The following is a 26,650-nucleotide window of genomic DNA, read 5'->3' on the forward strand; positions in this document are numbered from 1 at the left end:
ATACCAGAGCTAGTGCTCTCATTAAATCCATTACATTTAGAATAATTTACTACACTACATTCAAAAGGAGAGCAGTGTCATTTGGTTTATTCATCCAAATGCATTCATTAACAAACTGTGTATATTATGTGCTTTATAGAGAGAAAACCAGGCATACCCTCCTCCTCTGTGGGCTTCACTCTTTACATAAGAGAGTTGGATGAGGAAATCACGACTTTGACTTAAATGTGTCTATCAAATATTCTGACATGTGCGTGGTGACAAGTTCAAGTATTTTTGTAAAAATGTCTAATACCTCTTTCTGTAATCAGAACAACCCTATATCTCTTCTCTGGAAGTATATATGAAGCTCTTTAGGATAATATGAATGTTCAAACTCTTCAAAGACCTCTTTTGTAGTGGGGACAGGGGGGTCTCCCTGCCTCTGCTTGAGATCTCAACTCTCACTGTTTTTGAATTAGGTGCTTATTTCAGTTGTAGTAATGCTCATGAGGTCAGTGCTGGGTCAGTCAGGGCTATTTCAGAAGGGCTGTGCAATGTGGGGCTATGTTGTACCAGGAAATGAACTAGAAGAGCCCAAACATGGTAAGCGTATGCTTTGGCTTTATTTATTTATTTATTTATTTATTTATTTATTTATTTGGAGGGGTTTAAGAGCCACACCTAGCAGTGTCTGGGATCTGCACTAAAGATTCACTCCTGGTGAGCTTATGGGATATTGGGCATCGAGCCTGGCCTATCATGTGTAAGGCTAGCACCAAACCCACTATACTACCTAGCGATTGTTGAGCTGTTTCCCTGGCTCTTTAAAATTTTGATACCTCAATCTAAATCTCCAACTTTACGGATTTTCTTCCCTTCCTGATCCCCGTGAAGAGAAGAAAACATTTTTTAAAAATCCAGTAAATCCAGTAGACAAGCCCTTGCCACTAATCCCTATATGGAAGGTTATTACACCTGTATGAATGAACGTTTACAAGGATTCAATTTTATATCAAAAACTTCTTGAGTTGTTATTTCAGATTTAAAAGTATTAACCAAAGTATTTTATGTTAAATCATTTAGCATCTATTATTTTTTATAATGAAATGATTGATTTTGATTCACAAAATGCTCTGTTTACAGGTATGATTGTTAATAACGGGGCATTTTCCATGTGATTTGTTGATCTGTGAAACTGAGGCCACAATGTATGCAACTATTTCTGAAGTAACAGTTAGTCCAGCTACAGAACTAATCAGAGAACAATTACATCTTGCATAAAATATGTCCAGTTTGCTTTTGAAAACCCTCTTTCTCCTCTATATTCTATCCAACTTAACCTATTCACTGTTTTAAAGGAGAGGCCCTCTCTGACCTCCTAACTGTAGTAGAAAGTATTCATTTTAGAATATAAATGGTTAATTTTAGTTGCTCTGTACTGGATTATCCTCAGAATCACAGTCTCAAAACAAAAGCACCAGATTTATTTTCCTGAAATATCTTTATACGCTTTTGACAGAGTGACCTTGCCAGCCAATTTTTTTTTAAATGGCTTTTCCTTTTTTATATTTTTAGTGTCATCAGGGGTACAAGTAAGTACAGTTTCTTGGAGCTTTTAAATACATCACCACCTGTCAATGGCGCCTCCCATTGGTACCCCTTAATTTAAAAGTCTTAGTCCCAAAAGCATATGACTGAGTAGCAAGAAGCTAAATGATGTATTCCAAAGTTCTTAACACACTACTTTGTGTAAACAGCCCATTTGAGTATTTAAGAAGTCAAAAGGGAAGGAAAAGAACAGTGAAAATATGGAAAAGATTAACACCTGTTTCTAGTCTTCAAAGAGCTGGAGCATACTGTATTCAAGCAGAGTAAAACCATTTACGCACTCAGGTTGAGACGACATTGTATTCCAATTTTCAATTCTATATGCATCTAATCTGCATATTTATGGTTGTATTTCACTACAGGATTCCATACAGAATTTAGAAGACAGAGAAGCTATGAATGATGCACAGATAGAGCTACTGCCATCAGCAAAAACAAAGATTATACTGAGGTATTTTTATTTATCAAAATGAAAATTTCCTTGCAACTTAATATTTGTTTATTAATGGCTCATAATTGTTCTACTTTATAGGGAAGATTCAGATAAGCATAACAGTAGATTGAAACCATATCCAATTCTAAAATTAATCACTTAATTATTTTTATCTGATTGTCTTTATATGCTATGAGAACTGCCTAGCAAACACGTGCACAAGTGAGCCTTAATGCTTCCAATACTCTCCTACAACCTGTATTTCTTAATTGCTTTTCTTCTCTTTGATCAACAATTTAAAGTGAACACTTAGAGTTCATTGTTGTTTGAGTGTTTTACAAGTTAGAACATTGTGTTACCCTGTGTTATAGCAACCTTGTACCATTTTACTTGATGTATGTAAAGTGTATCTATCCTATCAACCAATTAAGCTAATATTTTAAGTGTTTTCATGAATAATTTATTCTATGAAATGAATTGCTTTCATGTTTACCCTACTTGTATTATTCTGCTCTAATTTCCAGTTCAGCCCTAGGTTCTGCTCTGGTTCAAATCCTATTTCTGTTAGACATATTCCCCATCTCTCTTTCCCTAAGTTTCTGGTTTGAAAAAACATATAATATTAAAACCTTCTGAGGTTTGATATGAAGATGAAATGAGTTACTACATGTAAAGCTACTAGGGATCTTAACAACTTAGAATGTAAAGCAAGTGGAGACAAACTTAGAACTACGTATCTAGGAAAGGATATTGATTCTAGCTTGTTTAAGATGATAGAGAATGAGAAGAAAGAAGCCACTTCTGACTTAGTTTCATGGGTAGTATTTTTCTGTGGAATCAAGTGTTTGGTGGTATCCTTAGCATATGGCCAAATCGTAGGATTTGAAGTTCACTTTCAAGCAGGTACGAGAGAAGCTAAGTAAATTATTTGCAGACTCAATTTAAAAAAATGCTAGAACCTGTTTTGGTGTTCTTATCTTCATAGTCATGCTCAAGCCTCATCTCGACTCAAGTGCTATAATAACCAATTAACCCTTAACTATTGCTTCTTTTTCCACTTGATCTTACATATCAATAAAAAATAAAAGTTTTAAACTTCATTTATTTAACCTTTCATTAATTTAACATTTTTTTACTTAGTTAAGACCTTAGTTTAAATACTATTTGAACTAATTATTTACCCACTTCAAAATATTTCAGTCCTATGGAAAGTAGATTTCAGTACTACGTAGATTATTGTGAAGATTAAATTAGACACAGGTGATTTCTCTTAGCACAGTTTGAATGAATGGTTGGATAAACATTAATTGATATTGCAATTATCAATATCATTATTGCACTTGCTACAGTTTATTGTAGCTCTTTGGCATTCTCCCAAACAAGACTATGAATTCTCCAAGGAATTTCTGACACCTTACGTAGGACTTGGAACATAATGCAGGCATATTTGTTTATCCACATGAGTGGATAAAACACATTGCTCCATGAATCATATGCATAACTATTAACCACTCACCTGTTATTAACACAAACATCTTTATTTAAAGAAAAATAATATTTAGAAATGTTATTTCTCAATCTAATCTAAAATAGTCTTCTTTTATGAAACATTACTCAATTTATTTGATTTTAAGATGGTAATAAAGAGCTGTTTGTGGGATTAAAAAAATTTAATTAAGCTCTTCTGTAAATTGGAAAGTATGTGACCAACCCTCACCTTATCCTTAAAGTCTATCTCCTTCCTGATTTTGCCTTATTTGTTGTATCATCTTCAAATTAGCCTTCTCCAAACTGTCTTATTTTTGCAAAATTAACACTACCAACATGTTTTAGCCTATGTTCTCCATGTTTATGTCATGTATGTGTGGAATTCACTGTAGAGTCCATTTCAAAATATTTTGAAACTTCCCCTAATTTTTCATGTTTTATTCCTGTACTCATGGAATAAATTCAGATTTTTCTGATTATTGCAATAATTTAATAACACCTGTCTAAGTTTTTAATGTTTTACCTTCTTCCCCTTTTCTGTTTGATCTCACCTATCGGTGTTTTATCTATGTTTTTGTTTCAGAGAATTTATAACATCTATATATAGTGTCAAAACTTGTACACTACAAAATTAGGATTATTATTTTGACTTTGAATTTCATCCAATAATAGAAGATTTGTTTTCAAGCTAATAGTTTAACCTTAATACCAATTTCACTAACATGCATTCTCTCTCTTCCTTTCTATTTCTCTCTCTTTCTCACTCTCTGTGTCTGATTAAATTTTCCTCTTTTCTTCCTTCCCTCCTTTCCTTTTCCATCCTCTCCCCTTTTTTATTTTCTAACCATTCTCTCAGTTGCTTCTGTCTCCCATCTATTTTCTTCTTCCTTCTCTCTTTTTCCTCTTTGCTCAGTTCTCCTTCAACCTTTTCTTTGAATGTTAGTTCCTGTCAGTGTGCTCACAAGTCATTCTGGTATACTGTCTCAGTACACCTTCTTTTTTGTACCCCATCACTAGACACTTATGTTTTTAGATACATTGACCCTTTTTAGTTCTAACCTACATACAAAATCCTTCAGAAACAATTTGCCTAGTCCCAGTTCTCCAACTGCCTTTTAACCCCAGTTTCACTATATCTCATTGGGATAGGCTATATTCTATGAATGGTATCCTGCTGGATCTATTATTTGGCCTTTTTTTCTTTAAAGTTTCTCATTTTTAAAATATATTGCTTATGTGTAAAATTGAGCTGATATATTTACTTTGTAAATTTGAATTGGGTAATTTTACATTGCCCAGAAATCAGTTAAAAAGAACGATATCTCCGGGGCCAGAGAGATAGTACAGTGGGTAAGGTGTTTGCCTTGTACTCAGCTGACCCATGATGGCTCCCCAGTGCCAAATGTGGTTCTGTGATCCTCACCAGGCGTGATCTCTGAGTGCACAGTCAGGAGTAAGCCCTGCTCAGTGTGGTCTAAAACCAAAAACAAATAATGGAGAAAGGAAAAAAAGAGAAAATTATCTCCCCCAAATAGCTGATATTCCTTGAGAGTTCACTAGTATATACTGCTATTGCTGGAGTTTTTATTATTCATTTTTCCTAGCTTCTAAATTATATTATGTCAATACTGAACTTTGTTTTTCCTTCATAACTTTATCATTGGAATTTTGAAATATTTGATGATTAAAAGTGAGGTAAATCAATTCCATTCTTATTCAAGAACACTTTTTGTTAGATATTTATTCAATGTAGTTGAATCAACAAGACATTTTGTAGCAAGGAGACTTCAGAATAGTCTGCAAGTTCTACTTAGATGTTTTGTTTTTGGTAATGCATCTCCCACACTATTACATATAACAAGCCTGTGCTCAAATCCTTAAAGAATCTGACTTATTCCTTGTCTTCTCTCTCTGTCAGAACTCCAGCCATGAAGGAACAATGTTCCTCAATCCTGCATAGAAACATTTCTAAAAGCTCACTTGATAAATGGGAAGTTTGAGAACTATTTTCTTTTAACCCATGCATTTGCTACTTCAGAAGTTATCATGATTATATTAGTGGCTAATACTATTGAATCCTTATTATAAAATGGGCTGGAACGATAGCACAGCGGGCAGGGCATTTACCTTGCACACAGCCGACCTGGGTTCAATTCCTCTCAGAGAGCCTGGCAAGCTACCGAGAGTGTCCCGCCCACATGGCAGAGCCTGGCAAGCTACCTGTGGCATATTCAATATGCCAAAAACAGTAACAACAAGTCTCACAGTAGAGACGTTACTGGTGCCTGCTCAAGCAAATCAATGCCCCATGGGACAACAGTGCTACAGTGCTGCAGTGCTATTTATAAAATAGAATATATAAGGTATTTGCATTATAGTGTATAAAATAGAATATATAAGGTATTCTAAAATAGAATATATAAGGTATTTGCATTATAGTGTAATTTTAATTAAAACTATCAGTTCTATTAGAATTTATCTTAATATCTTGGGGCTGGAGCAATAGCACAGCGGGTAGGGCGTTTGCCTTGCACACGGCCGACCTGGGTTTGAATCCCAGCATCCCACATGGTCCCCTGAGCACCACCAGGGGTGGTTCCTGAGTGCACAGCCAGGAATAACCCCTGTGCATTGCCAGGTGTGACTCAAAAAGCAAAAAAAAAAAAAAAAAAAGAATTTATCTTAATATCTTCAGATCCAAATGAGGAGACAGATAAAATTTTGATTAATAATTTGAATTATTTACTCAGAGGCTTGACTCATAGTCACTACCAGGAATATTTTTTTTGTAATTTTATGTTATTGTTACTATTTTCTATTTGGGGGCCAGACCTGGCAGTGCTCAGGACTTACTTCTGGTTCTGCACTCAAGAATCACCCCTGGTGGATTTAGGTAATGCCTCAGGGTTACCAAGGATTAAATCCAGATCGGCTGAATGCAAGGCAAGTGCCTTACCCACTCTACTATCTCTTTGTAGTTCTTTTCAAATGTGATTATGTGCCTTAGTCTCATGTGAGGTAAGTTACCTCTCTGACCTCAACTTGTATAATCTTAATATTAAACATGCCATCCATTATGCCTTGTCTGAAAGAAGAAAATTAATGAACCCTTTCCATCATTTTGACCATAGATTCTGTACCTCCACTCAGACTTTTGTCCTAAACTCTTAGGTAGAAGCTGGATCCAGATATTATTTGAATCAATTTTGTTCATTGGATCTTAGGCCATTTAATTTGTTTAATATTAGTGACTGTACCTAGTGTTGTTTTTCTTCCATTTCTCATTTGAGTACCATGATTTCTACTATCCTTAATAGCAATGTTTCAGGTGGACCGTGTTCTAACACAACATCTACCACCAAAGTGTCAGTGTCCCTCCACCAATGTCCCCAGGTCCCCTCTTACCCTCTTGATAAACTGAATGTTTTATTATAAACTATCTGTTTTTGTTTTAGTATCTTAATAAGTTGTGAAAAGTTAGCTGTCTGACTGTAGTGAAATATGACTTTGTATAATTTAATCCACAATATAATTATGTCTGTTTCTTACAAATAGCTATCAATCCCTTTTGTTTCTCCCTGCTAAAATGTCTTCTCATTTCATTGTCAATGTTTTCCATTCTCAATTCAGTTTTGATACATAAATTCCTGTGTGCTACTCTCCTCTTTAGCCCCCAAACACTTTTCTGTACTTTACCTAGATATCATCACTAGCACTTTTTAAAATTTGAGTAAACTGTAGCTCTATGAAGTATATCTACAAGTAACTTATTACTTTTCATCAGACATATAACTAAGAGTTTTATTTTTCCTTTAAAATAAACTAAAAATATATGAACCAGTATATTATGTTTTTATTAAATGCTTTTCTATCTATCTTGAAAGAATTATTGGGTATTTTATAATGAAGATGCTTAAATATTGTCTGTAAAATTTGCAAGATAAATGTTTACATTAACAATAAAAATTTACAGTATTTTATGTATTTGGATAAAAATATTTTGGGTGATTTAATAGTTATCAAATATTCAAAAAATCTTGTGACTTTCATGTATAAAGAAAGCAAAGCACTTTTTTACTTAGAAATATTAAAAATAGAATCTCAAAATGTAGAAATGAACCTTAAAACTTTATCTCCAAAATTGTTTTAGTGTTTTGTTTTGGATATTTGTGGTGTGTTTTGTTTTTTTGTGGGGGGACACAACCAGCTGTGCTCAGAGCTTACTCCTTACTCTGTGCTCAGGGATCATGCATGGAAGTGCTCTGGGAACTATATGTGGTGCTCAGGATCAGTCTGAGGTCATCCCTCTGCAAGACAAGCATGTTAACCCCTTGTACTATTTTCCAGTTCACATTTTAGTATTTTCAAGTAATATTTATCATTTTAATAAATTAGAAGATATATTTTATTAATAAAATATAAGATATATAATTACTAAAATTATCTACAGGTCTGATATATAGAATTTATTGTGTCTTATGGGAGGCATTTTGAGTGGGTAAAGAAATATTTGCAAAATAGGAGAAAGTGGGGAGTCATAAAAAAATCATTCTAAAATTCTTAAGATGAAATCCTAAGTCTCTACTAGACTAAACACTTCTATCCCGTATGACTCTGTTACGTTATATATGAGTGTTATCAGCATGCGGATACTCAATACATTTTTAGGGAAAGATTTTTGTTATGCTTTAAGTGCAAAACTATAAAAATACATTTAAAGATAACAATAATAAAGTTTGAATGTTTAAACAATATACTAGTCTCTGTTTTTAAAAGTCTTTAAAATAGTCCTGTAACCCAAGAATGTGAATGTTTAGTGTTTAGTCTTCTTCAAATACCTATGAAAGCACTATAAATCTATTGTATAAAATGTATTGCTTTGTGGACTTTAAAAGCTATTCAGCTTTCTCTTTCCACCAAACATCTTATATTTAAGGCTTAAAACTCATATTGTATATTCATAAGTACATGTTTATGTTCCCACTCTAGAACTATAGACACAAATCCACTTTGCCTGATATCATTACGCTAAGATTTTTTTTTTATTTCTTTTATTCCAGAATTTTGATATAACCTGCTTGGAGGAACAAGTTTAAAATGTATTAGTAATATTTGAGTAAAACTCATTTGAAATTTATTATCAGATTTGAAGTTCCATCACATTCCACAAATGTTGAAAACTAACCTGCTTTTTTTCCCCAGATCTTAATGATAATAGGTTTGCAATGAAAACACACTAAAAATATGCCCAATCCACTGATGAGAATATATTTAACATATTTACTTTAGAATTCTGATAATTTGGAGAATGCTTCACACAGAGTGAATTTATCAAGTGTTTTGCTTTCTTAGATGCTATTCTCAGTTTTTCAGCAAGAAGCCAAAATTCCATCATTTTCAATTTGGAAGAGAAAAGCATTTGAGGCAGCTATAGCTCTTAATTTGACATCAGTTTCAGGTCATTTTCATGTAAATAGGAAACAACAGAGACATACTTGCAATTTCCATAACAAGGACATAAGATTTGACTTTATCAATTCTCCCCAGGCAATTTTATTTTTTCTCTCTAGGATTAAAGGGCTAGTAATTGTTCATGGCTATTATTTTGCATCTCTATAAAAACGTGTTAGTTCCACTCTTTATCACTCAAAGGCTTCCAATGTCTTGTATATTTTAGTCATATATTCTATACATTAATATTTCAGTTCATCCTGTTCTTAATCTAAGATAGGTTAGACAGGTCAAGCTTTCTATTTCTTTCTATAGTACATTTTCTCCAAACTTTGTAACTTCTTTTTCTACCTCTGACAAGGGGAAAGAATAGAAGGTGAAAATTTGGATTTTTCCCCTGAATTCAGCCCAGGCCTTACAGAAAGTCACATTTAAGTTTCAATTTATGATGCTTTGGATATTCCCTCATGTACGACTGACAGCAATTTTACAGATGTGAAATGTAAATTTGTGTTTTTTCTAATAAATATGATTTTATTTCACTTTTCCTCCTGGTGAGAGGAAGGAAGAACCTACTTTATACTTCAGCATATATATGCTTAATTCCATGTATTTTGTCATCTGTACAGTAATTTTCAAGTGTGTCTCAATGAGGGAAAATTTCATTTTTGTGTACCTCTTTTAAATATGTTGATGTATGCAGATTAAGTTAAGTATGAAGCTATTTTTGTAGGTAGTCATTTCCATTTATTCCTCTTCTGGGGGGGAAAAAGAGAAATCAGTCTTTTAAACATTTTATTTCCTGGATCTGAACGTATCAGCAAATCGTATATTTCTTTGATTTCATCTCCGCTGTTTCCATTACAGTAGTTGATAGATCTAAGATTGTTTCTCTTTAATGGGCCACATCTGTGTTTTAAGGAATGACTCATCTGGGCTCTTATTTTTTTCTGCCCCAGTGATATGACAAGAACAGTGGAGATTTCTGGGGAAGGAGGCCCCTTGGGAATCCATGTTGTGCCCTTCTTTTCATCTCTCAGTGGAAGGTAAGAGGATTTTCTGGTGTCAGAAATTCATACAAATGAAAAACTTGGCTTGAGCTTATGTTCACAAACATTTTTTAGCTGAGAATTAATTGTGCATTGCTGCTATTCAAATGGACACCTTAAGGTATACTCAACTGGCCACTTACGTGTTAAAAACAAAATGAAATCATTTACTTCTGAGGGTGCAATGGGAAAGAAAAAATCAATAAGTTTCTGCTTTTGCAATTAATTATGAGGTACTCTTAAAGCATTCATACTATGAAATACTTAAAGTATTCTTACTGGTGACACACAGTAAGAAGGCTATGCACTCCTTGTGAAGCTTTTAATAAATTGTTAGTTAAATATGACTGCTGAAATTTTTAATATTCCCAAGTACACTTCAACAAGTGAATATGGTAATTCAGATTGTTGCTTGTTCATATTTCTTAAGCATACAGAAATTAAATAATGTTCTTACTGTATAAGCTACATCATTTTGTTCATTATAATGATTTTTACTATAGTAGCAAAATGCTATTTTTACATTGGGTGGTATTGGTTCTAGAACATTTTATGCCTTAAACTCAACCATAAATAACTTTGTAAATCATGGTCCCTTAATTAAAATTTTTAATTAATCAATTAAAATAAATTTCTTACAACTTTTTGAAATTGTATAATAGACAATTGCTAATTTAACACAGATTAAGGTAAATTAGATTGTTTCAGCATTCTTTGAAATGCATGTCTACCTAAGTGGGCATTAAGGTTGTTTTATGATGGAAATTAGAATGTAATCCTGAAAGGTAATAGTAGTACTATTGCAGCAACTTTAACAAAACTAAACTAAGGTATTATGTTACTCTTCGATAAGATGACTTGCCCCTAGCATAGGGCTGATATTGACAATGGCTATCAGAAACTTTACGGTAATATCAGATTTTCCCATGACATAATTTTAATAAATTTGATAAATTGCATTTTTCTTAAATGCATCATGGATAAGGTAGAATAGCTTAGTTTAGTTTAGAAGTTCAAAGACCAGAGATGTCAATTGATTTTCTCAAAATCACATCAAATTTAGGTCTTCTGATTTGCCCTCACCCTAATGCTATTTCTAGGACAGAAGTCTTCCCAAAGGTCATATAAAATTAATTTACTGATCCTGAATATTTAATTCAGTATGCCATACCACAAGAAAAGCAGATTTAGCCATGATATTTTGGTTGGCATCATTTTCAGCAGGTAACCGTCTGCTTCCTGTAATTGCAAAGTCATCACCTTTTTTTGCAGTAACATCTGATGCCAAGCTTTTGCTTGAATGAATTTTCCCTATAAAGAATTGAACTGAAAAGCCGCTGGCTTTTATTGTCTCATTTCCTGTATGTGTTAATAAGCATGTTTATAAATGTTATGGGTTATGGCATAGGACAAGCTGAGGTTGTTTTTGATAGACAGGGTGAGTATTTACCCAGTTGTCACAAGAAATCTTAATGGGTTTTGGCAGAGTATACTGATAGAGTTTTGTGAAATACCAGGGCAGATAAATTACCAAGTCCTTTACTTTAATGAAGCTGGAATAGAACACAAGATCATCCCTATTTCCAAAGCATGAAGAAATATACAATGTGACAATCACCCAAAGTTCATTTTCAGTAGTTCAGGAAACAAGTTGACCCTATAGACTAGAAATCACCTTCTCTTGCTTCAAATGAGGGAAACACACTAGAATTTATTGATTTCCTCTCTCTCTCCTTCTTGCTTCTGATTTCTGGCTTAAGCCTTGTAGAAGAGTAGAATGAGTCTTGGACTTGTGTTCAGAAGAATTGGATTTGAATTGCAGCAGTCTCTTTTTTCAAGCTCGAGCAAGTCCCCTAAACTCTCCTATTATGATTAAATATCTATATTATATCAAATTTATGAGGACTAAACAGCATTAAAAGCGCATATTCCATGAAAATAATATGATGTATGATGCATAAATTATTACTACTAATTATTATAACTTTGACTAAACTCAAAAATTTGTTTCACAAGTACAATTTTATAAGTTCATAGCCAACTGTTCAGTAACTTGGTGAAATAGTTGTATAATTATTTTTTGTTATCCACTAGTATTATAGAAAGGAAATTTAATTAAAAGACATTAAAAATAATATGGAAGTGGGGACACGAGCCAATAAAAGTTAAGAAGTAATGACTACAGGCTGAAATAGCACACTTAACTAAACCCATGTGTCTAGATACAACTGCATATAGAGCATGTCAGACAAGTGTCTGACTTCATAACGCCATATGGCTTTCCTTGTGAGCACTGGAAAGGGGGGTGGTGAAATAAGGTCATTGTGGTGTATATACTTAGTTCTTAATTTCCTTCCATTTATTGGTTTGTGTCATGATTTTAAATTAGAATTTACATTTAATTCTTGACTAGAACTACTGTAATTGGCTTACCCTCCAGCTTCTTTATTTTTTTTTCCCCTAGAAAAATAGTGCGGCACCTGTTGGTGAATAAGAAATTCAATCTAAGGTAGAATTCCCTGGGAATAATATGGTAGTTATTGCAAGAGATAAAGCCTCAGTGAATTCATTTGATACTCCACTACAGTGTGCCTAATGCTGTTTATGTGGCCTGCCACATAAACAACACATAAACAACATATTTCATAGCTGTTTCATGTATATTTTGTAGAATCACAAGTAGATGAAACAGCCAAACCCCTGCATATTTATAACCATTCCATTTCATTTATATTTTTAAAATTTTATTCATTTATTCAACTATCAAATTGTTTTCATTAATTAAAAATAGTTCATTATACATCTTTTCATAGTAAATGTGGCTAAATCTAAGAGAGAAGAAAAACAGCACTGAACAGTGACAAAGAATATAAGGTGACACATTTAGACAAACATACTAAGCTAGTACAGTGACAAAGGGGTGTGATACAACTGGAAGAATTGAAGGGAATAAGAAGAGAAAAAGTGATTATTAGATAAGCATTAGAAGAGCAAGAAAATAGTGTCGCCATTCTGATGGGAGGGGGATGACAATGGATTTTCATCCTTTATCACTTCTCATTAAGGCAAATTGACTGGCTCCTCTCAATTCTAACTACAACATTCATTTTTAATTTCTCAGATTCTTGTCCAGACAGGATAGCTATGTCAACCTATCCCTTGGTGCAAAAGGATATGAAAAGATACCCTTTTATCTGAACCCTCTCATACTAGTCTGGAAGAAATCAAACTGGAAGGAATCCATCTCTTTCTTGGAATAGAGAGGCCAAGAGTCGTTTGTTGCCAGGGACCAAACTAATAAAATCAGTCAGTTTTGCATTTTAACCAAAATTACCTCTGACACATGGGTTTTACAGTTGGGCTTATTCTGTCAATAAATTTTTCATGGAAAGTTAGGTTATTTAGATCAGTGAGGTTCACATAGCATACTCCAGCTGTAATATGCCAGCTAAATTGCAACCCAGTGGCCTGAAAGAATTAATTCATCTCCCAAAATGTGAAATTAAATCCTAGGGAGTAACATTACAGGACTGATGATGTACTGAATTAAATTAAAGGAAGACTTGAATGCTTGTTAAAAAAATATCGCTTACATAAACTAGTTTATAACCACATGTGAGCCTCCTAATGGATCATGTTATTGTGATCCCACCATAACAAAAAATCCAAAATGTGAACTATTAGAGGTTCATTTAATTTAGGAAAGAAACATATTTGTGTTCTAGCTGGTTTTTTCTCTTTTTTCATGTCAAATTGTTCCATTTTTAATATTATGTTACAAGATTAGGGTAGGATTAGTAGTGTGAAATTATTGATTTGAATCTCAGATCCTTTATCAAATTGTAGCTTGGGCCCCATTTCCCTTTATACAGAATGTGGCATACTCACTAACCTGCTAGAAGTTGGAAAAGAAGTACCGTACCTCACCACATGTTTGTATCCATGATTCCAGCCTCCCCTAAATAGAGGACATGACTTTTCACTCTTCTCTCTCCTGCATCATCAGACTTCAATCATTGATCATTTGTGACGCCAAAATCAAAATGTGTGTTTTCTTAAGCTGTCTGGAGATGATGGAAAGTAATTCAAGGAACCGAGGCCCATAAGGCAGAGTTTCCATTTTTCCGATTGTTTCCAGAGCACTTTCTTTAGAGATTACTCTTTCATCCACATAACCAACCCTATTAGTCATGTATAAATATGCTCATATTTTGTTTAGTTTGAGACTTACTGCAAGGGCCCTTACACATGGCCCTTATATGGAAGAGAATGACAGAGTTGAAAAGCAAAGTATAAAAGCAGTGTATGGTAGTTTTATAATACCCACTAAATTCTTCTTGGAGAACAATCTGTCTTTCTTACTCTGGGACCATAACAGGCCACAAGGATGGGTACACAGCACTCAAGGGACATATTAGTAAACTATACACATTTGATTTCTTTGTCATTATTTAGATCTACCAACATGTAATGTATACTCTTTAAGATCTTATTTTTATCACTTTTATTTTATTTCTTCTTTCCTTTTGTTTCCCAACTCAATTCCTTTTTATTCAGTGTCATAGTCACATAGCACAAGATGTCCCTGGATGTTCTCTCTGAATCCAAATTCTATTTGAAATTTCAGACAACTGGACGACATCTTGCCCTCATCATGCCCCTGCCTAGTTGAGAAGCAGATGTGGGTGGGTGGAGGGACCATTCCAGCCTCATCAGATTAAGTCCATCTGCTAATGGACGCACTGTAGCACTGAGCTGGCTCCCATTCTGAGTTGCTCTCTGCAAGGATCCGGGGACAGAACAAACCTTCACAGATAGGATCAACCCTTCTGCTCTGCCTGGTCTCTATTCCTATCCAAATGCTCTTCGGTCTTAGGCTCTACTTGGCATCCTAATATCTCCAGTCCTTCCAGGCTTACTGAGGTTTCTACTTTTTCATATTTCTACTGTACACTATGCCGATGCCAGTTCTTCTTTCTAATCCAGCAGTATTGTCTCCTATTCATTCATGTTTCATACTTGGGAAACACTGGGCACATACTTGATTCAAGGACACTAACAGACGGGACTGGGCTGCCTTCTAAACTGAGATCTCTACTTATGAGTGTTTTTTCCTTAAACTGTGAATTATTGGAATACCTATTGGAATTGGAATGAAGCTATAAGATATTATAGTGAATACCTAATCCTTTCCCATTACTCAACTTAACTTGGCTCTTAACAGTAACTACAACTTACATTTTGGTTCTGATGCCTTCCTCCAAACCCTCTCTTTTGTGTTTGCAACACCACAAGTGATACTGACCTTCTCTAAGTTTATGGCACATGAGAAATGGGATTTTGGATTAAGGTTTTTTGGGGCTTTGTTCATGTATATTTCTCTAATAAAACTCTTTCACCAAAGACTTAAACAAACAGCTTCCTAAATTTATTAAAAAGAATACTTTCTCTCATAAGTAGAAATCAATACTCATTTCTGAATAGTTACATGCAGGAATAATTAGCGTATTATGATTCAGGAATTCTACTTCTACCTAAACTTTGCATTTAGAATTCTAGGACTGTTCATCCGTGGCATTGAAGAAAACAGCAGATCCAAGAGGGATGGACTATTTCACGAAAATGAATGTATTATAAAAATCAACAATGTGGACCTCGTAGACAAATCCTTTGCTCAGTAAGCACATCTTCGTTGTTTGTTTACTTTATTGATCCATTAAATGCTTATGACCATTATTGAGCTTGTTATGATTAAAAGCACAGCTAGAATTCTGTGTCTGTTCCCTTTGAATGACCCCAGGACATGCATTCTCAAATGCATCTTTTGTTTCTGCATGATCCAACGTGGTCCACACATGTTTCTGGCAGCTAGAGCATGGTTACCCACAGAATATAGCAAGCCTTCTTGCCTGGCTGTCTTTCTAGGACATTTAGAGATGGGTTTGTTTTTCTTGGGATATGGGTCAGTTAGACTGGTATTTAATGGCTCTTTTCACAGACCGTTAACTCAGCTTATTAATTAACTTACTTGGTGTCAGCAGTCTTCCTTGATCTAAATATCTGTCAGAGACATCCTTAAGGATTCACTGGATAATAAAAACAAATGGGAAAAAAATTAGCACACTCTCCCTCTAGAAATCATTTATTCACGTGTGAAACTGTTAAGGGAAGAGATTCTTGTACCTAAGGATCAGTGCATTTAGAAGTCTGCAAAATGTATATTGTTTAAAACATGTTTACATTGCCATGGGGTTCCCAAACAAAGCAGTAAATACAAGTACCCATTAGTAACAACCAGCCACTATTTATTTCTAACTAATGTCATCCATCATATATATCTTCTCTGTGACAATCAGTGTCTTGTGATATCTGTGGTGTGTTTGTGACAGGCATGTGTGAGCCAAGAGCAAAGGGTCAGTAGACACTGGATGCTTAAGTGTGGGGGAAAAAAATGGTCTTAAGAGTCTAGTTTTTAAAATAATGAATAACAATCAGAATTATTATTATTTTCTATATCACTCTTTTAATTTTCTTTTAATAAACACTTAATAGGCATGCATAGCAGATATCCTTATTTTATGTAGTTGGGAAAAGAGGCATATATAAAAACTCATTATAGGATTAGTGTGCAGTAAGAACTGAGCAGATGAGTTTGCTGCCAATTCTGTAATGTCTCCTGCCCCTCTCCTCACAATGTACGCCATTGACCTCTTCGGGAAAGTGAGGTGGGCTCTGAGACTGGAAATAAAGCCAGGTTAACTAGACAACAGTTTATGCTTTTTTCTTAAGGGACAATTTGTGTAGAAGGAGTAGTTCAGAGTCGACAGAGCGGATCCGTGGCTCTCAGCAGACCGGGCACTTCCTCTCTGTGGGCTTTTGCTATGTGATTACTGTCCTTGAGTTGTTTCATGGCTGCAGGACAGCTGCTGGCCTGCCCTCCAACTGTTTTGAATTTTAAGAAATTGGAAGAAACAAGATAACAAAAACATGTCTGTCCCCCCAGAGTATTTTCTTTTGTTTGTTTTATTTTTAACTCCTTCACTTAAGTCACACTGGCAGGAGAGGTACGGAATGGGAATTCTTTTACCTGATTGTACAGGATGAGGAGGTAATGTTAGCAGGGAATGAGGGAGCAAACCCCAAACACTAGAACCAAACATTCCAAGAAGCTTGTACTCTACAGTGGAATAACAGGAGAGCGCAGATGGATGTTTATCCCAGTGTGATACTCAGCACAGTCCAAGCCCTGACTACTTCACTGTGAGGAAATATTTGTGTCAGACAAGGAACTTCGAAAAACACAGCTCCTGTAAGAAATAACCTCCTGCAACTTTGAATAAAGTACCAAAGGGAAACTAATTGATAACCCAAATTAGATTACTAAATGCTTGCTTTTCATCTAAAGTAAAAGTTTACTTTTCTGTTTTCTCCATTATCACTTCTGGAGAGATGTTCAGTTTCAGAAATCCTTAAGTTCTTGCTTTGGCAGCACATATACTAAAAAACTGGAACAATACAGGAATACTTAAGAGCTGTGAGTCACTGGACAAATCGCTCAAACTTTCTGAGATTCTGTTTGCTCATTTTGAAAAAGTGACTCAATCATGCTAATCTGGCAGGATTGCTAAGAAAGGATTTTTTTGTGTGTTGGGGGGGGGGAATTAGGAAACACACCTAACACTGCTCATGCCTTACTCCTGGTTTTGTGCTCAGGGTACCATATGGGATGCCAAGAAGCAAACCTGAGTTGACCACATACAAGGCAAATGCCCTACCCACTGCTCTATCTGACTAGTCCATGGAAAGCTAAAAAAGTTATCCAAGAACATCTCACATGTTAATAATAATATAGTTCAGTGTGTGGGCACATAATGGACAGGCCAGAAGTATAGCCAGTATTCATTTAGCAAAGCACTCGGGGAATCAAAGAAGTGTTTCCGTGCTTATGCCACTAGGCTCTTACCCAGATATAAACTACTTTAGACTAGTGTCTCTCAATGTTATTTTAACCTAAACCCTCTTCCAGTTCCATTTCCTTCCCATGGATGCTTTGTTCTTCCAGTTGGCCACCTAGTCTCAGGACATGGTACCCGTTTTGTGCTTTTCACCTGTGATCTTGTTGGAATATCCTGGGGTTCCAAGAAGGGGCATATTGGCCCAGCTGAGGAACACTGCGTTAGACCCCTGCTAAAATGTTGTGTCTGCAGAGGCGGGGTGGGGTGAAGGGGACAGGGTGGGGGTGGTGGGAGGGATGCTGGGATCATTGGTGGTGGAAAATGGGCACTGCTGGAGGGATGGGTACTTGATCATTGTATGACTGAAACGTAAGCATGAAAACTTGTAAATCTGTAACTTATCTCACGGTGATTCACTAATTTAAGAAAAACTTAAAACTAATAATAAAATAAAATGAAATAATTTTTGTTTCTGATTCTGTACAGTGTACTGACTCTCTGTCCTTGCTCTTCTCCAAGGGCTCAGGATGTTTTTCGGCAGGCAATGAGATCACCCAGCATGCTCCTCCATGTGCTACCACCTCATCACCGAGAACAGTATGAAAAATCAGTCATCGGTACTCTTAGTTTTGTTGGGAACAATGATGGTGCTTTGAAAACAAAGTTGCCACCTGCAGCTGCTCCTGGAAAGCCAGGAATAATGCCAGGAACAAGCAGTCCTGAAGAAGATATTTCAACTTCCCTACAACAGAGCAAGAGCCCCCGCTTACCAAGAGTTCCTAGAAAGCTAGCCTCCCCCTCACTGTCTCCTCTCATGGGGTTTGGCAGCAAGAAAAATACTAAGAAAATTAAGATTGACCTAAAGAAAGGTAATTACTAAATTATGTTTAATAGCATTATATCATTGAAACATGGAAAATTGGTTAAGGGAAATGCATTAAGGCTAATTTTGTTAATTCTCCCTTTATCTAATTGTATCAAATAATAGATTTAAGTGTATACTTAAATAACTTAAATTTCTTTGAATTGTAGTATTTCCTTATTCTTTTCTTCTGGAGAGTGTAGATTAAAAAAATAAATAAAACCAACGGAAACATATTGGGAAATGTAGAATTGTTGAACCCTTTATAGAAACTGAATACTGTATAACACTGTCACTAATAGTCACTAAAATTTGGGTTTTTTTGGTCTTACTGATTTTGTAAGTATTCTGTAGAAAAACTCTAAGAAGGCAATAGACTGTTTCTGATTCTGTAACATCATTTCGGGCCAGAAAAATATTTTTCTCAGAAAGCAAGTATGTGATAATTATTAACTGAGCTAACTAAAGAAATCGTAAACAATTCTATACATTTTAAGCATTTATCAATAAAACAAAATCATCATATAATAAATATGTATTTATTCACATAATAGATATGTATGCATCATCATGTATATTAAAAGGCATAGGTGTTTATAATTGTCTTTCTTTCTTTTAAATTTTTCTGGTAAAAGCAGAATTCTCATACTGTAACCTTTTACAAGCCTGTGTGATTTTTAAAACTTTTGTTCAAAACAAATTTGGAAAAGACCTCCTGATCAAATTTTCATTTTTTATGAGAATTTAAACCTGGGAATAAAATGAATTGACTATGAAGTACAGATAGTCCAATGTGCTTAGCAAAAGTTCATTGCATTTTTTGGTACAAATTGTCCACATATGTGTAAGTCATAGCAATGGGTGCTTTGGAGATAGGGGAATCAAACAATATTACTATGAAATTTGCATAAGAAAACATTGAATGCAAAAATAAAAATAAAGAATACAGTATCATAACGCTATTGGAAAAGATTAATCTGACAGTAGATATGGAAAAAAAACAAACAATCAAGGATCAACAAATGGTGCATTCCATCTGTCTAATATAATATGCACGCTTCAATTATTACTAGATGAAGGATAGAAGAGAAAGCAGAATTGCTGCTGATTTTTTTTTCCTCATCCAGAGCAACTCACACAGTAGATACCTTCACTAAAGATTAGACTTTTAAGTAGCACTGTAGCACTGTCCTAGCACTGTTGTCCCTTTGTTTGTTGATTTGCTCGAGTGGGCACTAGTAACGTCTTGATTCTGAGACTTGTTATTACTGTTTTTGGCATATCAAATATGCCACGGGTAGCTTGCCAGGCTCTGCTGTGCGGGCAGGATACTCTTGATAGCTTGCCAGACTCTCTGAGAGGGACGGAGAAATCGAACCCAGGTCAGCTGTGTGCAAGGCAAATGCCCTGCCCGCTGTGCTATCACTCCAGTCCAGGCTTTTAAGTAGAAGAATATGTCTGAAAAAGTTCAAATATGAAATGGAGAGAAGTGTTCATAGTGAAGTTTTAAATGCTTGTGAAAATATGTGTGTATGTGTATTGATATCTAGGAACTGACTCCAAGAAGATTAGAGCTAAGGACATAAGGGTTCCATTTACTGGGAGATGGTCCGAGAAAGCAGAATGATAGACTCAGAATCAGTTTTTGGGGAAATCTATGTTTTTGTGGAAGAGAATAGGCAAAAGTGAGGAAGTGACAGATGTCAACAGAAAGAAAATAGTCATAAAATAAAAGATTGTTGAGAATTATCAAATCGAGTAAAGGGCAAAGACCTAGAACAGGAAAAAATTACTGGCCATGGCCCTGGATAGATCTTTGTTGATAGATTAGAACATTACAGAAGCAATAAGACAGAATTAGAGATTCTTTAGGGTAGAGAACATACCTTCAATGAGTAAAAATTATACTGAAGACTGTAAGTGAAGATACATAAAACAAGGCATTGAAATGAGCAAGGGACTCAGCTTGTAAGGAATAAAGGCACCAGAAGATAAGGAAGTTATAAATTGACTGGCTAATTAGAATCTGACAAAACTCAAGTCAGATGGTCTTTTGCTTCTGTAAAGCACTAAAAGTAAAAGTATGAAGTCATATTATGGCTTTCTGGGAAATAAATCTCTTGATTATATGGAGAACATGTGACTTTTTTTCATGTCACTAGGACCTCAGTTACCAAAGTATTGCTACACATCTCTGTGTAGGCCCCACTCACTTAGATACCATCATGGGGTGTCATAAACAATAACTGGTATCTGAAACTAGAATAACAGAAATATAAATGTATTCTAAAATGTAAATATTTCTATTTTACTTTATTAGTCTAAGGTACAGTGCATGGGAAAATTGAATATTGTATTATTCCTGCTTAAGGTAACCATGTGTTTTCCTTGTCTTATACATTAGGCCCTGAAGGACTTGGTTTCACAGTAGTTACAAGAGACTCTTCTATACACGGACCTGGCCCCATTTTTGTAAAAAACATTTTGCCAAAAGGCGCAGCAATAAAAGATGGCCGCCTGCAATCAGGGGACAGAATTTTGGAGGTGAGCATTGAAATTTAATATAAATATGCTTGATATCATAAAAATTATTATAGACAGTGAATTTACCCAAACAAGAAATTGGAATTAATATTTAAATAAAATATTTATTAGTGAGTGTTTAAATAACTATGTAACAAATATAGTAAAATTTAAGTACTATCTATATATTAACAGTGAAACTTTTGGGGTTTGATAAGGATTTTCATTACAAAATAGTTAATTAGCAGTCTGACTTTTTTTTGTTTTATTCAGTCATATTACGCTGTGTAATAGCACAATTTATTTATTCATCTGTTTTCCTAGACCTTTGGGATGTTTGCAACTTGGAGTTATTAAAATAAAAGTCTTTGCATAATATACCGGTACCATATAAACTTTATGGATATTTTACTTCCTTTTCTTTTGAGTTTTGGGGGCACACCTGGCAGTGGGCAGAGCTTACTTCTGGCTTGCTTGGGGGAGCATATGGGTTGTCAGGGATCAAGTCCAGGTAAGCCACATGCAAGGCAAGAGCCTGTCCCACTTTATTATCATTTAGGCCCCTATTTTATTTTATTTTTTTAGATAAATTCTTAGGGCTGTAATCACTATATCATCTGGTTTGTATTTTATTAGTATTTAACTTGAAATATTCTCTGTGGTGTTTACAGAGATATTACAGGAGTAAAGATATTTTAATCCTGTGCTAGCTCCTGTGCTTTCACATGCTGACCTGGGTTTCATCTTTGTCACTCCTGATCCTATCCCATCATCCCCAGGCACCACCAGGAGTGATGCTTAGACGGGATTAAATCTTGAGCACTGCTCAAACCACCCCAAAGTATTTTTATTGAGGTACCACTAGTTTGCAACACTGTGTATCTTAGAAGAACAATTTCACACTTCCTCAGTTGTCTAATAGCATATCATGCTCAGCACCAAAGTACCAATAACCCTTTACCACAGCCAACTGAACGGCGGCCTTTACTCCCCACCCCACCCATCTGGCATCCTCAATTTCCTTGTCAGAATTCAGGGTCTGTTTTTGTTTGGTTTGGTCTATTTGTTTTATCTCTCTGGTGATGTGACTTTAAAAATCCCAAAACAGAGCACAGATAATAGTGACAAGTCACACTTTCCCTGCTATCTCTTATCTTCTGTCCACCTCTAAGTATCCTTAGGGAATTTGCTAGGAATCTATGAGTTCTGGTCAATTAGTGATAAGAACTTCAAAGACAACCCCAAGCACACCCATAACAATTTTTTCACTTATTATTTATTTATTTTTAGCGAAGCAAGGTAGTTTTCATTGAATAAAGCTTACAGAAAGATGCAGAGAGGAGAAAAAGAGGGGGAGTACATGCACAGGAGAGTACAGGCTCCTCTGAGTGGAAGACACAAGCAAGGAAAGAGACAGTAAGTGAGATGCGAGTTCAAGGGTGAAGAGTAAGCTTGGGAACTATCTGTCAAAGATCTCACCAGAATGGGCCCGTCTATACTGGGCTGATCTGACCGTTGAGAAATATTTATAAAGCACCAAGCAAGAGGATTCTGTAATTTTGTGACTATAATTTTTACATAATAGAATCATCCTTTTGGAGGGCTAAATATATTTGTCAACCTCCATTTTCTTTTTTTTTCCTTTTTTTAATTAACACAGGTTTTTATTAAAGCACCGTAATGTACAAAGTCATTCATAGTTGAGTTTTAGACATACAATATTGCAGCACCTGTAAAAAACTAAGCACACTGAAGGGCGTGTGCACTCGTGGGCTCTCCCGGCGGCTGTCTCACAGCCCATGTTCGGTGCTCTGGAACAGCTGTGTATGGGCTGGATCGGGACGACTGTTGGCCAAGGACAGGCGAAGTAAGAATGAGGACCAAGCTGGTTGTTGATTAGTTACTGTTTATTCAATCTTCCATCTTTCTCATCTTCTGCACTCCTAGCTCCGTCTTCTCTCTGGATCTACCACTGGATTCTCTCTCTTCCCTAGTTTCTCCTCCTATTTGTCTCTCTCTCCTTGCCCTCTAGGCTACACACAGTCAAAAGCAAAATCAACATAAGAAAGCCCTTCCTGACTGCCAACAGGCAAAATACCTCTTAAGGTTTTTCTCCTTTTCCTAGTCCAAGAACTTATTCACATCTTAATACTAGTTATTTTTGTCTGGACATAGCAAGAGATACATTGAGGCTTGCAAGGCAGCTCTCTTGGCAACATCTTGCCACAGACTCAGACTACAGCCCTCACTTCAGATTAAGCATTCCTAACCCTAGCAGGGTCTGAATCCAGTTATTACTTTTCGGATCATGACAGCATTTGTCCATGACCATACTCTTAACTTGTAGTTAAGCATTAGGCGCTTTGGCCGGGCCCATCTCGTTGCCAGGGTAGCACACAGCTCACCGCTTGCCCTGGGTCCATCCTGTCCCTTGTCGGGACCCTGCTTTTGGGGGTGCTAGGAAGTAAGGGCAGCTGAGGCTTAGGTCGAGAGAACAGATGCCCAGGAGGAAAATAGAGAGTAAAATGAGGAAAACATAGAGTCAAATGATTCCCAGGTTACCAAAGCATAGCATTTGTTAGTCTTCCTATGTCCATACAAAAGGATATGGCTCTGAATAAACTTTGCAAAGGACTCAAAGAAAAGAGAAAAATAATATGCACAAGTCAACAGAACACTAAGAAGCTACAGATAAACACAAAGAAATGGGAGCACTGTGATTGGAGTAACCCAATAAACCTAAACTACCTGAGGCTATGTTATACTACAAGCACCAATCCTACCACCAGTGTCAATTTCCCCTTACTACTGTTTCCAGGTTCCCTCCCATAACCCTCCACCCCTTCCTAGCCTTTGTTTCTTTTTTGTCTTTTATTATGAGATTCACTGTGAGATACACAGTTAAAAATAAAGAGAGAGACAGACATAGGAAGATTGCACTCATCTGTGGACTATAGAATAATAGACTATAAGACTAACACCCAAGAATAGTAGAAATAAGTACCAGGTGGTTGTCTCCATGGCTTGGAGGCTGGTCTCTCATTCTGGGCAACTCAGAGAAGGGAACACCAAGTAAAATGTGGTTGTTGGTCATGTAGGGGAAAGATGATGCGGGCCCAATATAGACTAGAGACTGAACACAATGGCCACTCAACACCTTTATTGCAAACCACAACACCTAATCAGAAAGAGAGAACAAAAGGGAATACCCTGCCATAGTGGCAGTGTGGGGTGGGGGGAGACAGGACTGGGGAGAGGGGGAGGGATGTTGGGTTTACTTTTGGTAGAGAATGGGCACTGGTGAAGGGATGGGTTATCCAACTTTGTAAGGGAGAAACATGAGCACAAAAATGTATAAATCTGTAACTGTACCCTCACGTTGACTCACTAATTAAAAATAAACTATTAAATTAAAAAAAACAGAAATATATTCATGATTGAGTTTCAGTCATAAAATGTTCCAACACCTATCTGTTCACCAGTATACATTTCCCACCATCATTGTCCCAAGTTTCCATTCTGCCAACTCCTCCTCTTCCAAGCCTTCCTCTATGGCAGAGGCTTTTCTTCTTTTATTCTCTCTCTCCCCTTTCGGGCCTTATGGTTTACAATAAAGTTAATGAAAGGTTTTCATATTTTTTCTCTTACCTTTTTTTTTTAAGCACACAGTCCTTATCTAGAGTGATCATTTCCAAATATCATTGTTATAGTGGTCCCTTCTTTATCCCAAACGCTTCTTTAGAAAGTGTCTTCATTGACACTAGTTGAATTTAACTTTCTCAGAGCATAGAAGCAATGCTGTTACTTTGTCATTTTTATCGTGAAGAACATGCACAAAATGACTAATACAGCTTCTAATTAGAATTTCCAGTCATCTCTGATAATCTGGTGACTATAATTTTCTATATATGAAAACTTCGTGGAATGCAGCATAAGATAAAATGTTGGGCTGCCAAAAAGATAGCACAGGGGTTTAGAAACTCACCATACATGCAGCCAACCCCTCTGACCCCTGGTACAACATATGATTCCTGAATATAGAGGCAAGAGTAAGCCCTGAGAACCACTGGGTGTGGCCCAAAAACCAAAAAAATAAGTAGAAGAGGAAGAAGAAGAGAGAAGGAGGAGAAGAAGAAGGAAGGAAAGAAAGAGGGAGGGAGGGAGGGAGGGAAGGAAGGAAGGAAGGAAGGAAGGAAGGAAGGAAGGAAGGAAGGAAGGAAGGAAGGAAGGAAGGAAGGAAGGAAGGAAGGAAGGAAGGAAGGAAGGAAGGGTTATCAAACTTTGTAAGGGAGAAACAAGGAAGGAAGGAAGGAAGGAAGGAAGGAAGGAAGGAAGGAAGGAAGGAAGGAAGGAAGGAAGGAAGGAAGGAAGGAAGGAAGGAAGGAAGGAAGGAAGGAAGGAAGGAAGGAAGGAAGGAAGGAAGGAAGGAAGGAAGGAAGGAAGGAAGGAAGGAAGGAAGGAAGGAAGGAAGGAAGGAAGGAAGGAAGGAAGGAAGGAAGGTCTTAGGAAAAGCTCTGAGACTACTATCCGAGATAATCTAGCAGCACAGGAATGATAGTGATGTGTTATTGGTATTTGAAAATGGCAGCCCATACATTCTGTTTTCTTCTTTCCAGAACTTCATTGATTATAGGATTCCATATGCTGCTAACATCCCCAAGCTATGTATCTGGAGATGCCAGACTCTATCGTGACTGTTTGTTCGATTGTATTTATCAGGTAAATGGCAGAGATGTCACTGGACAAACTCAGGAAGAACTCGTGGCCATGCTGAGGAGCACCAAGCAGGGAGAGATAGCATCACTGGTCATTGCCCGGCAGGAAGGAACTTTTCTGCCCCGAGAGCTGGTAATATTCACAGCACAGTCTCACTGAATGTACAATGCACAGTTTACTGCACTCAGTGAATTCATAATAGCTGAGAAATGAGTTCTAAATCACAGGCTTTATTTGTAGCAAAAATTGAATCAGAACAAGAGTGTTTTGGCCCATTTGGGAAATAACAGTTTTAGGATGTTGATGCAGGGAGTTGGCTATATGCAGTGGTATGTCTTGGGTACAAATTTAAGCTCCCTTTCAAGGCACTTTCATAATATCCAACTAAATAAATAGAAATGTGTATGTGTTGGGCTAGACCCCCCTTCAAAACAGTCAGCAAAAATGTTCATGGCCCTCGCTTAGTTTACAGTCTAAACGGTGATAAAAATATAACCAATTACCCAAAATGATGATAAAGATTGTGAAAGGAAATGGCAGAGTGCTACAGTAATATATAACAAAGGAATTTAACATAGTCTTG

General features: G+C 36.0%; 1 protein-coding gene across 3 annotated transcripts in view; it reads left to right on the forward strand.

Annotated features, from left to right (window-relative positions):
- The window catches only part of PARD3B (par-3 family cell polarity regulator beta), a 1,223,953-nt gene that overhangs the window by 644,012 nt on the left and 553,291 nt on the right, over positions 1-26,650 (forward strand). For 2 of the 3 annotated variants that reach the window (XM_012933501.2, XM_055122817.1), the window contains exons 5-10: positions 1,953-2,041; positions 9,922-10,008; positions 15,563-15,688; positions 18,486-18,835; positions 21,233-21,372; positions 26,071-26,199. In XM_012933501.2, the coding sequence (XP_012788955.2) occupies positions 1,953-2,041; positions 9,922-10,008; positions 15,563-15,688; positions 18,486-18,835; positions 21,233-21,372; positions 26,071-26,199 (921 nt within the window). The remainder of the gene's footprint in view (positions 1-1,952; positions 2,042-9,921; positions 10,009-15,562; positions 15,689-18,485; positions 18,836-21,232; positions 21,373-26,070; positions 26,200-26,650) is intronic. The other variant, XM_055122818.1, reaches the window with a different exon arrangement.

The sequence above is a fragment of the Sorex araneus genome, chromosome X (genome assembly GCF_027595985.1).
Source record: "Sorex araneus isolate mSorAra2 chromosome X, mSorAra2.pri, whole genome shotgun sequence".
NCBI lineage: Eukaryota > Metazoa > Chordata > Mammalia > Eulipotyphla > Soricidae > Sorex > Sorex araneus.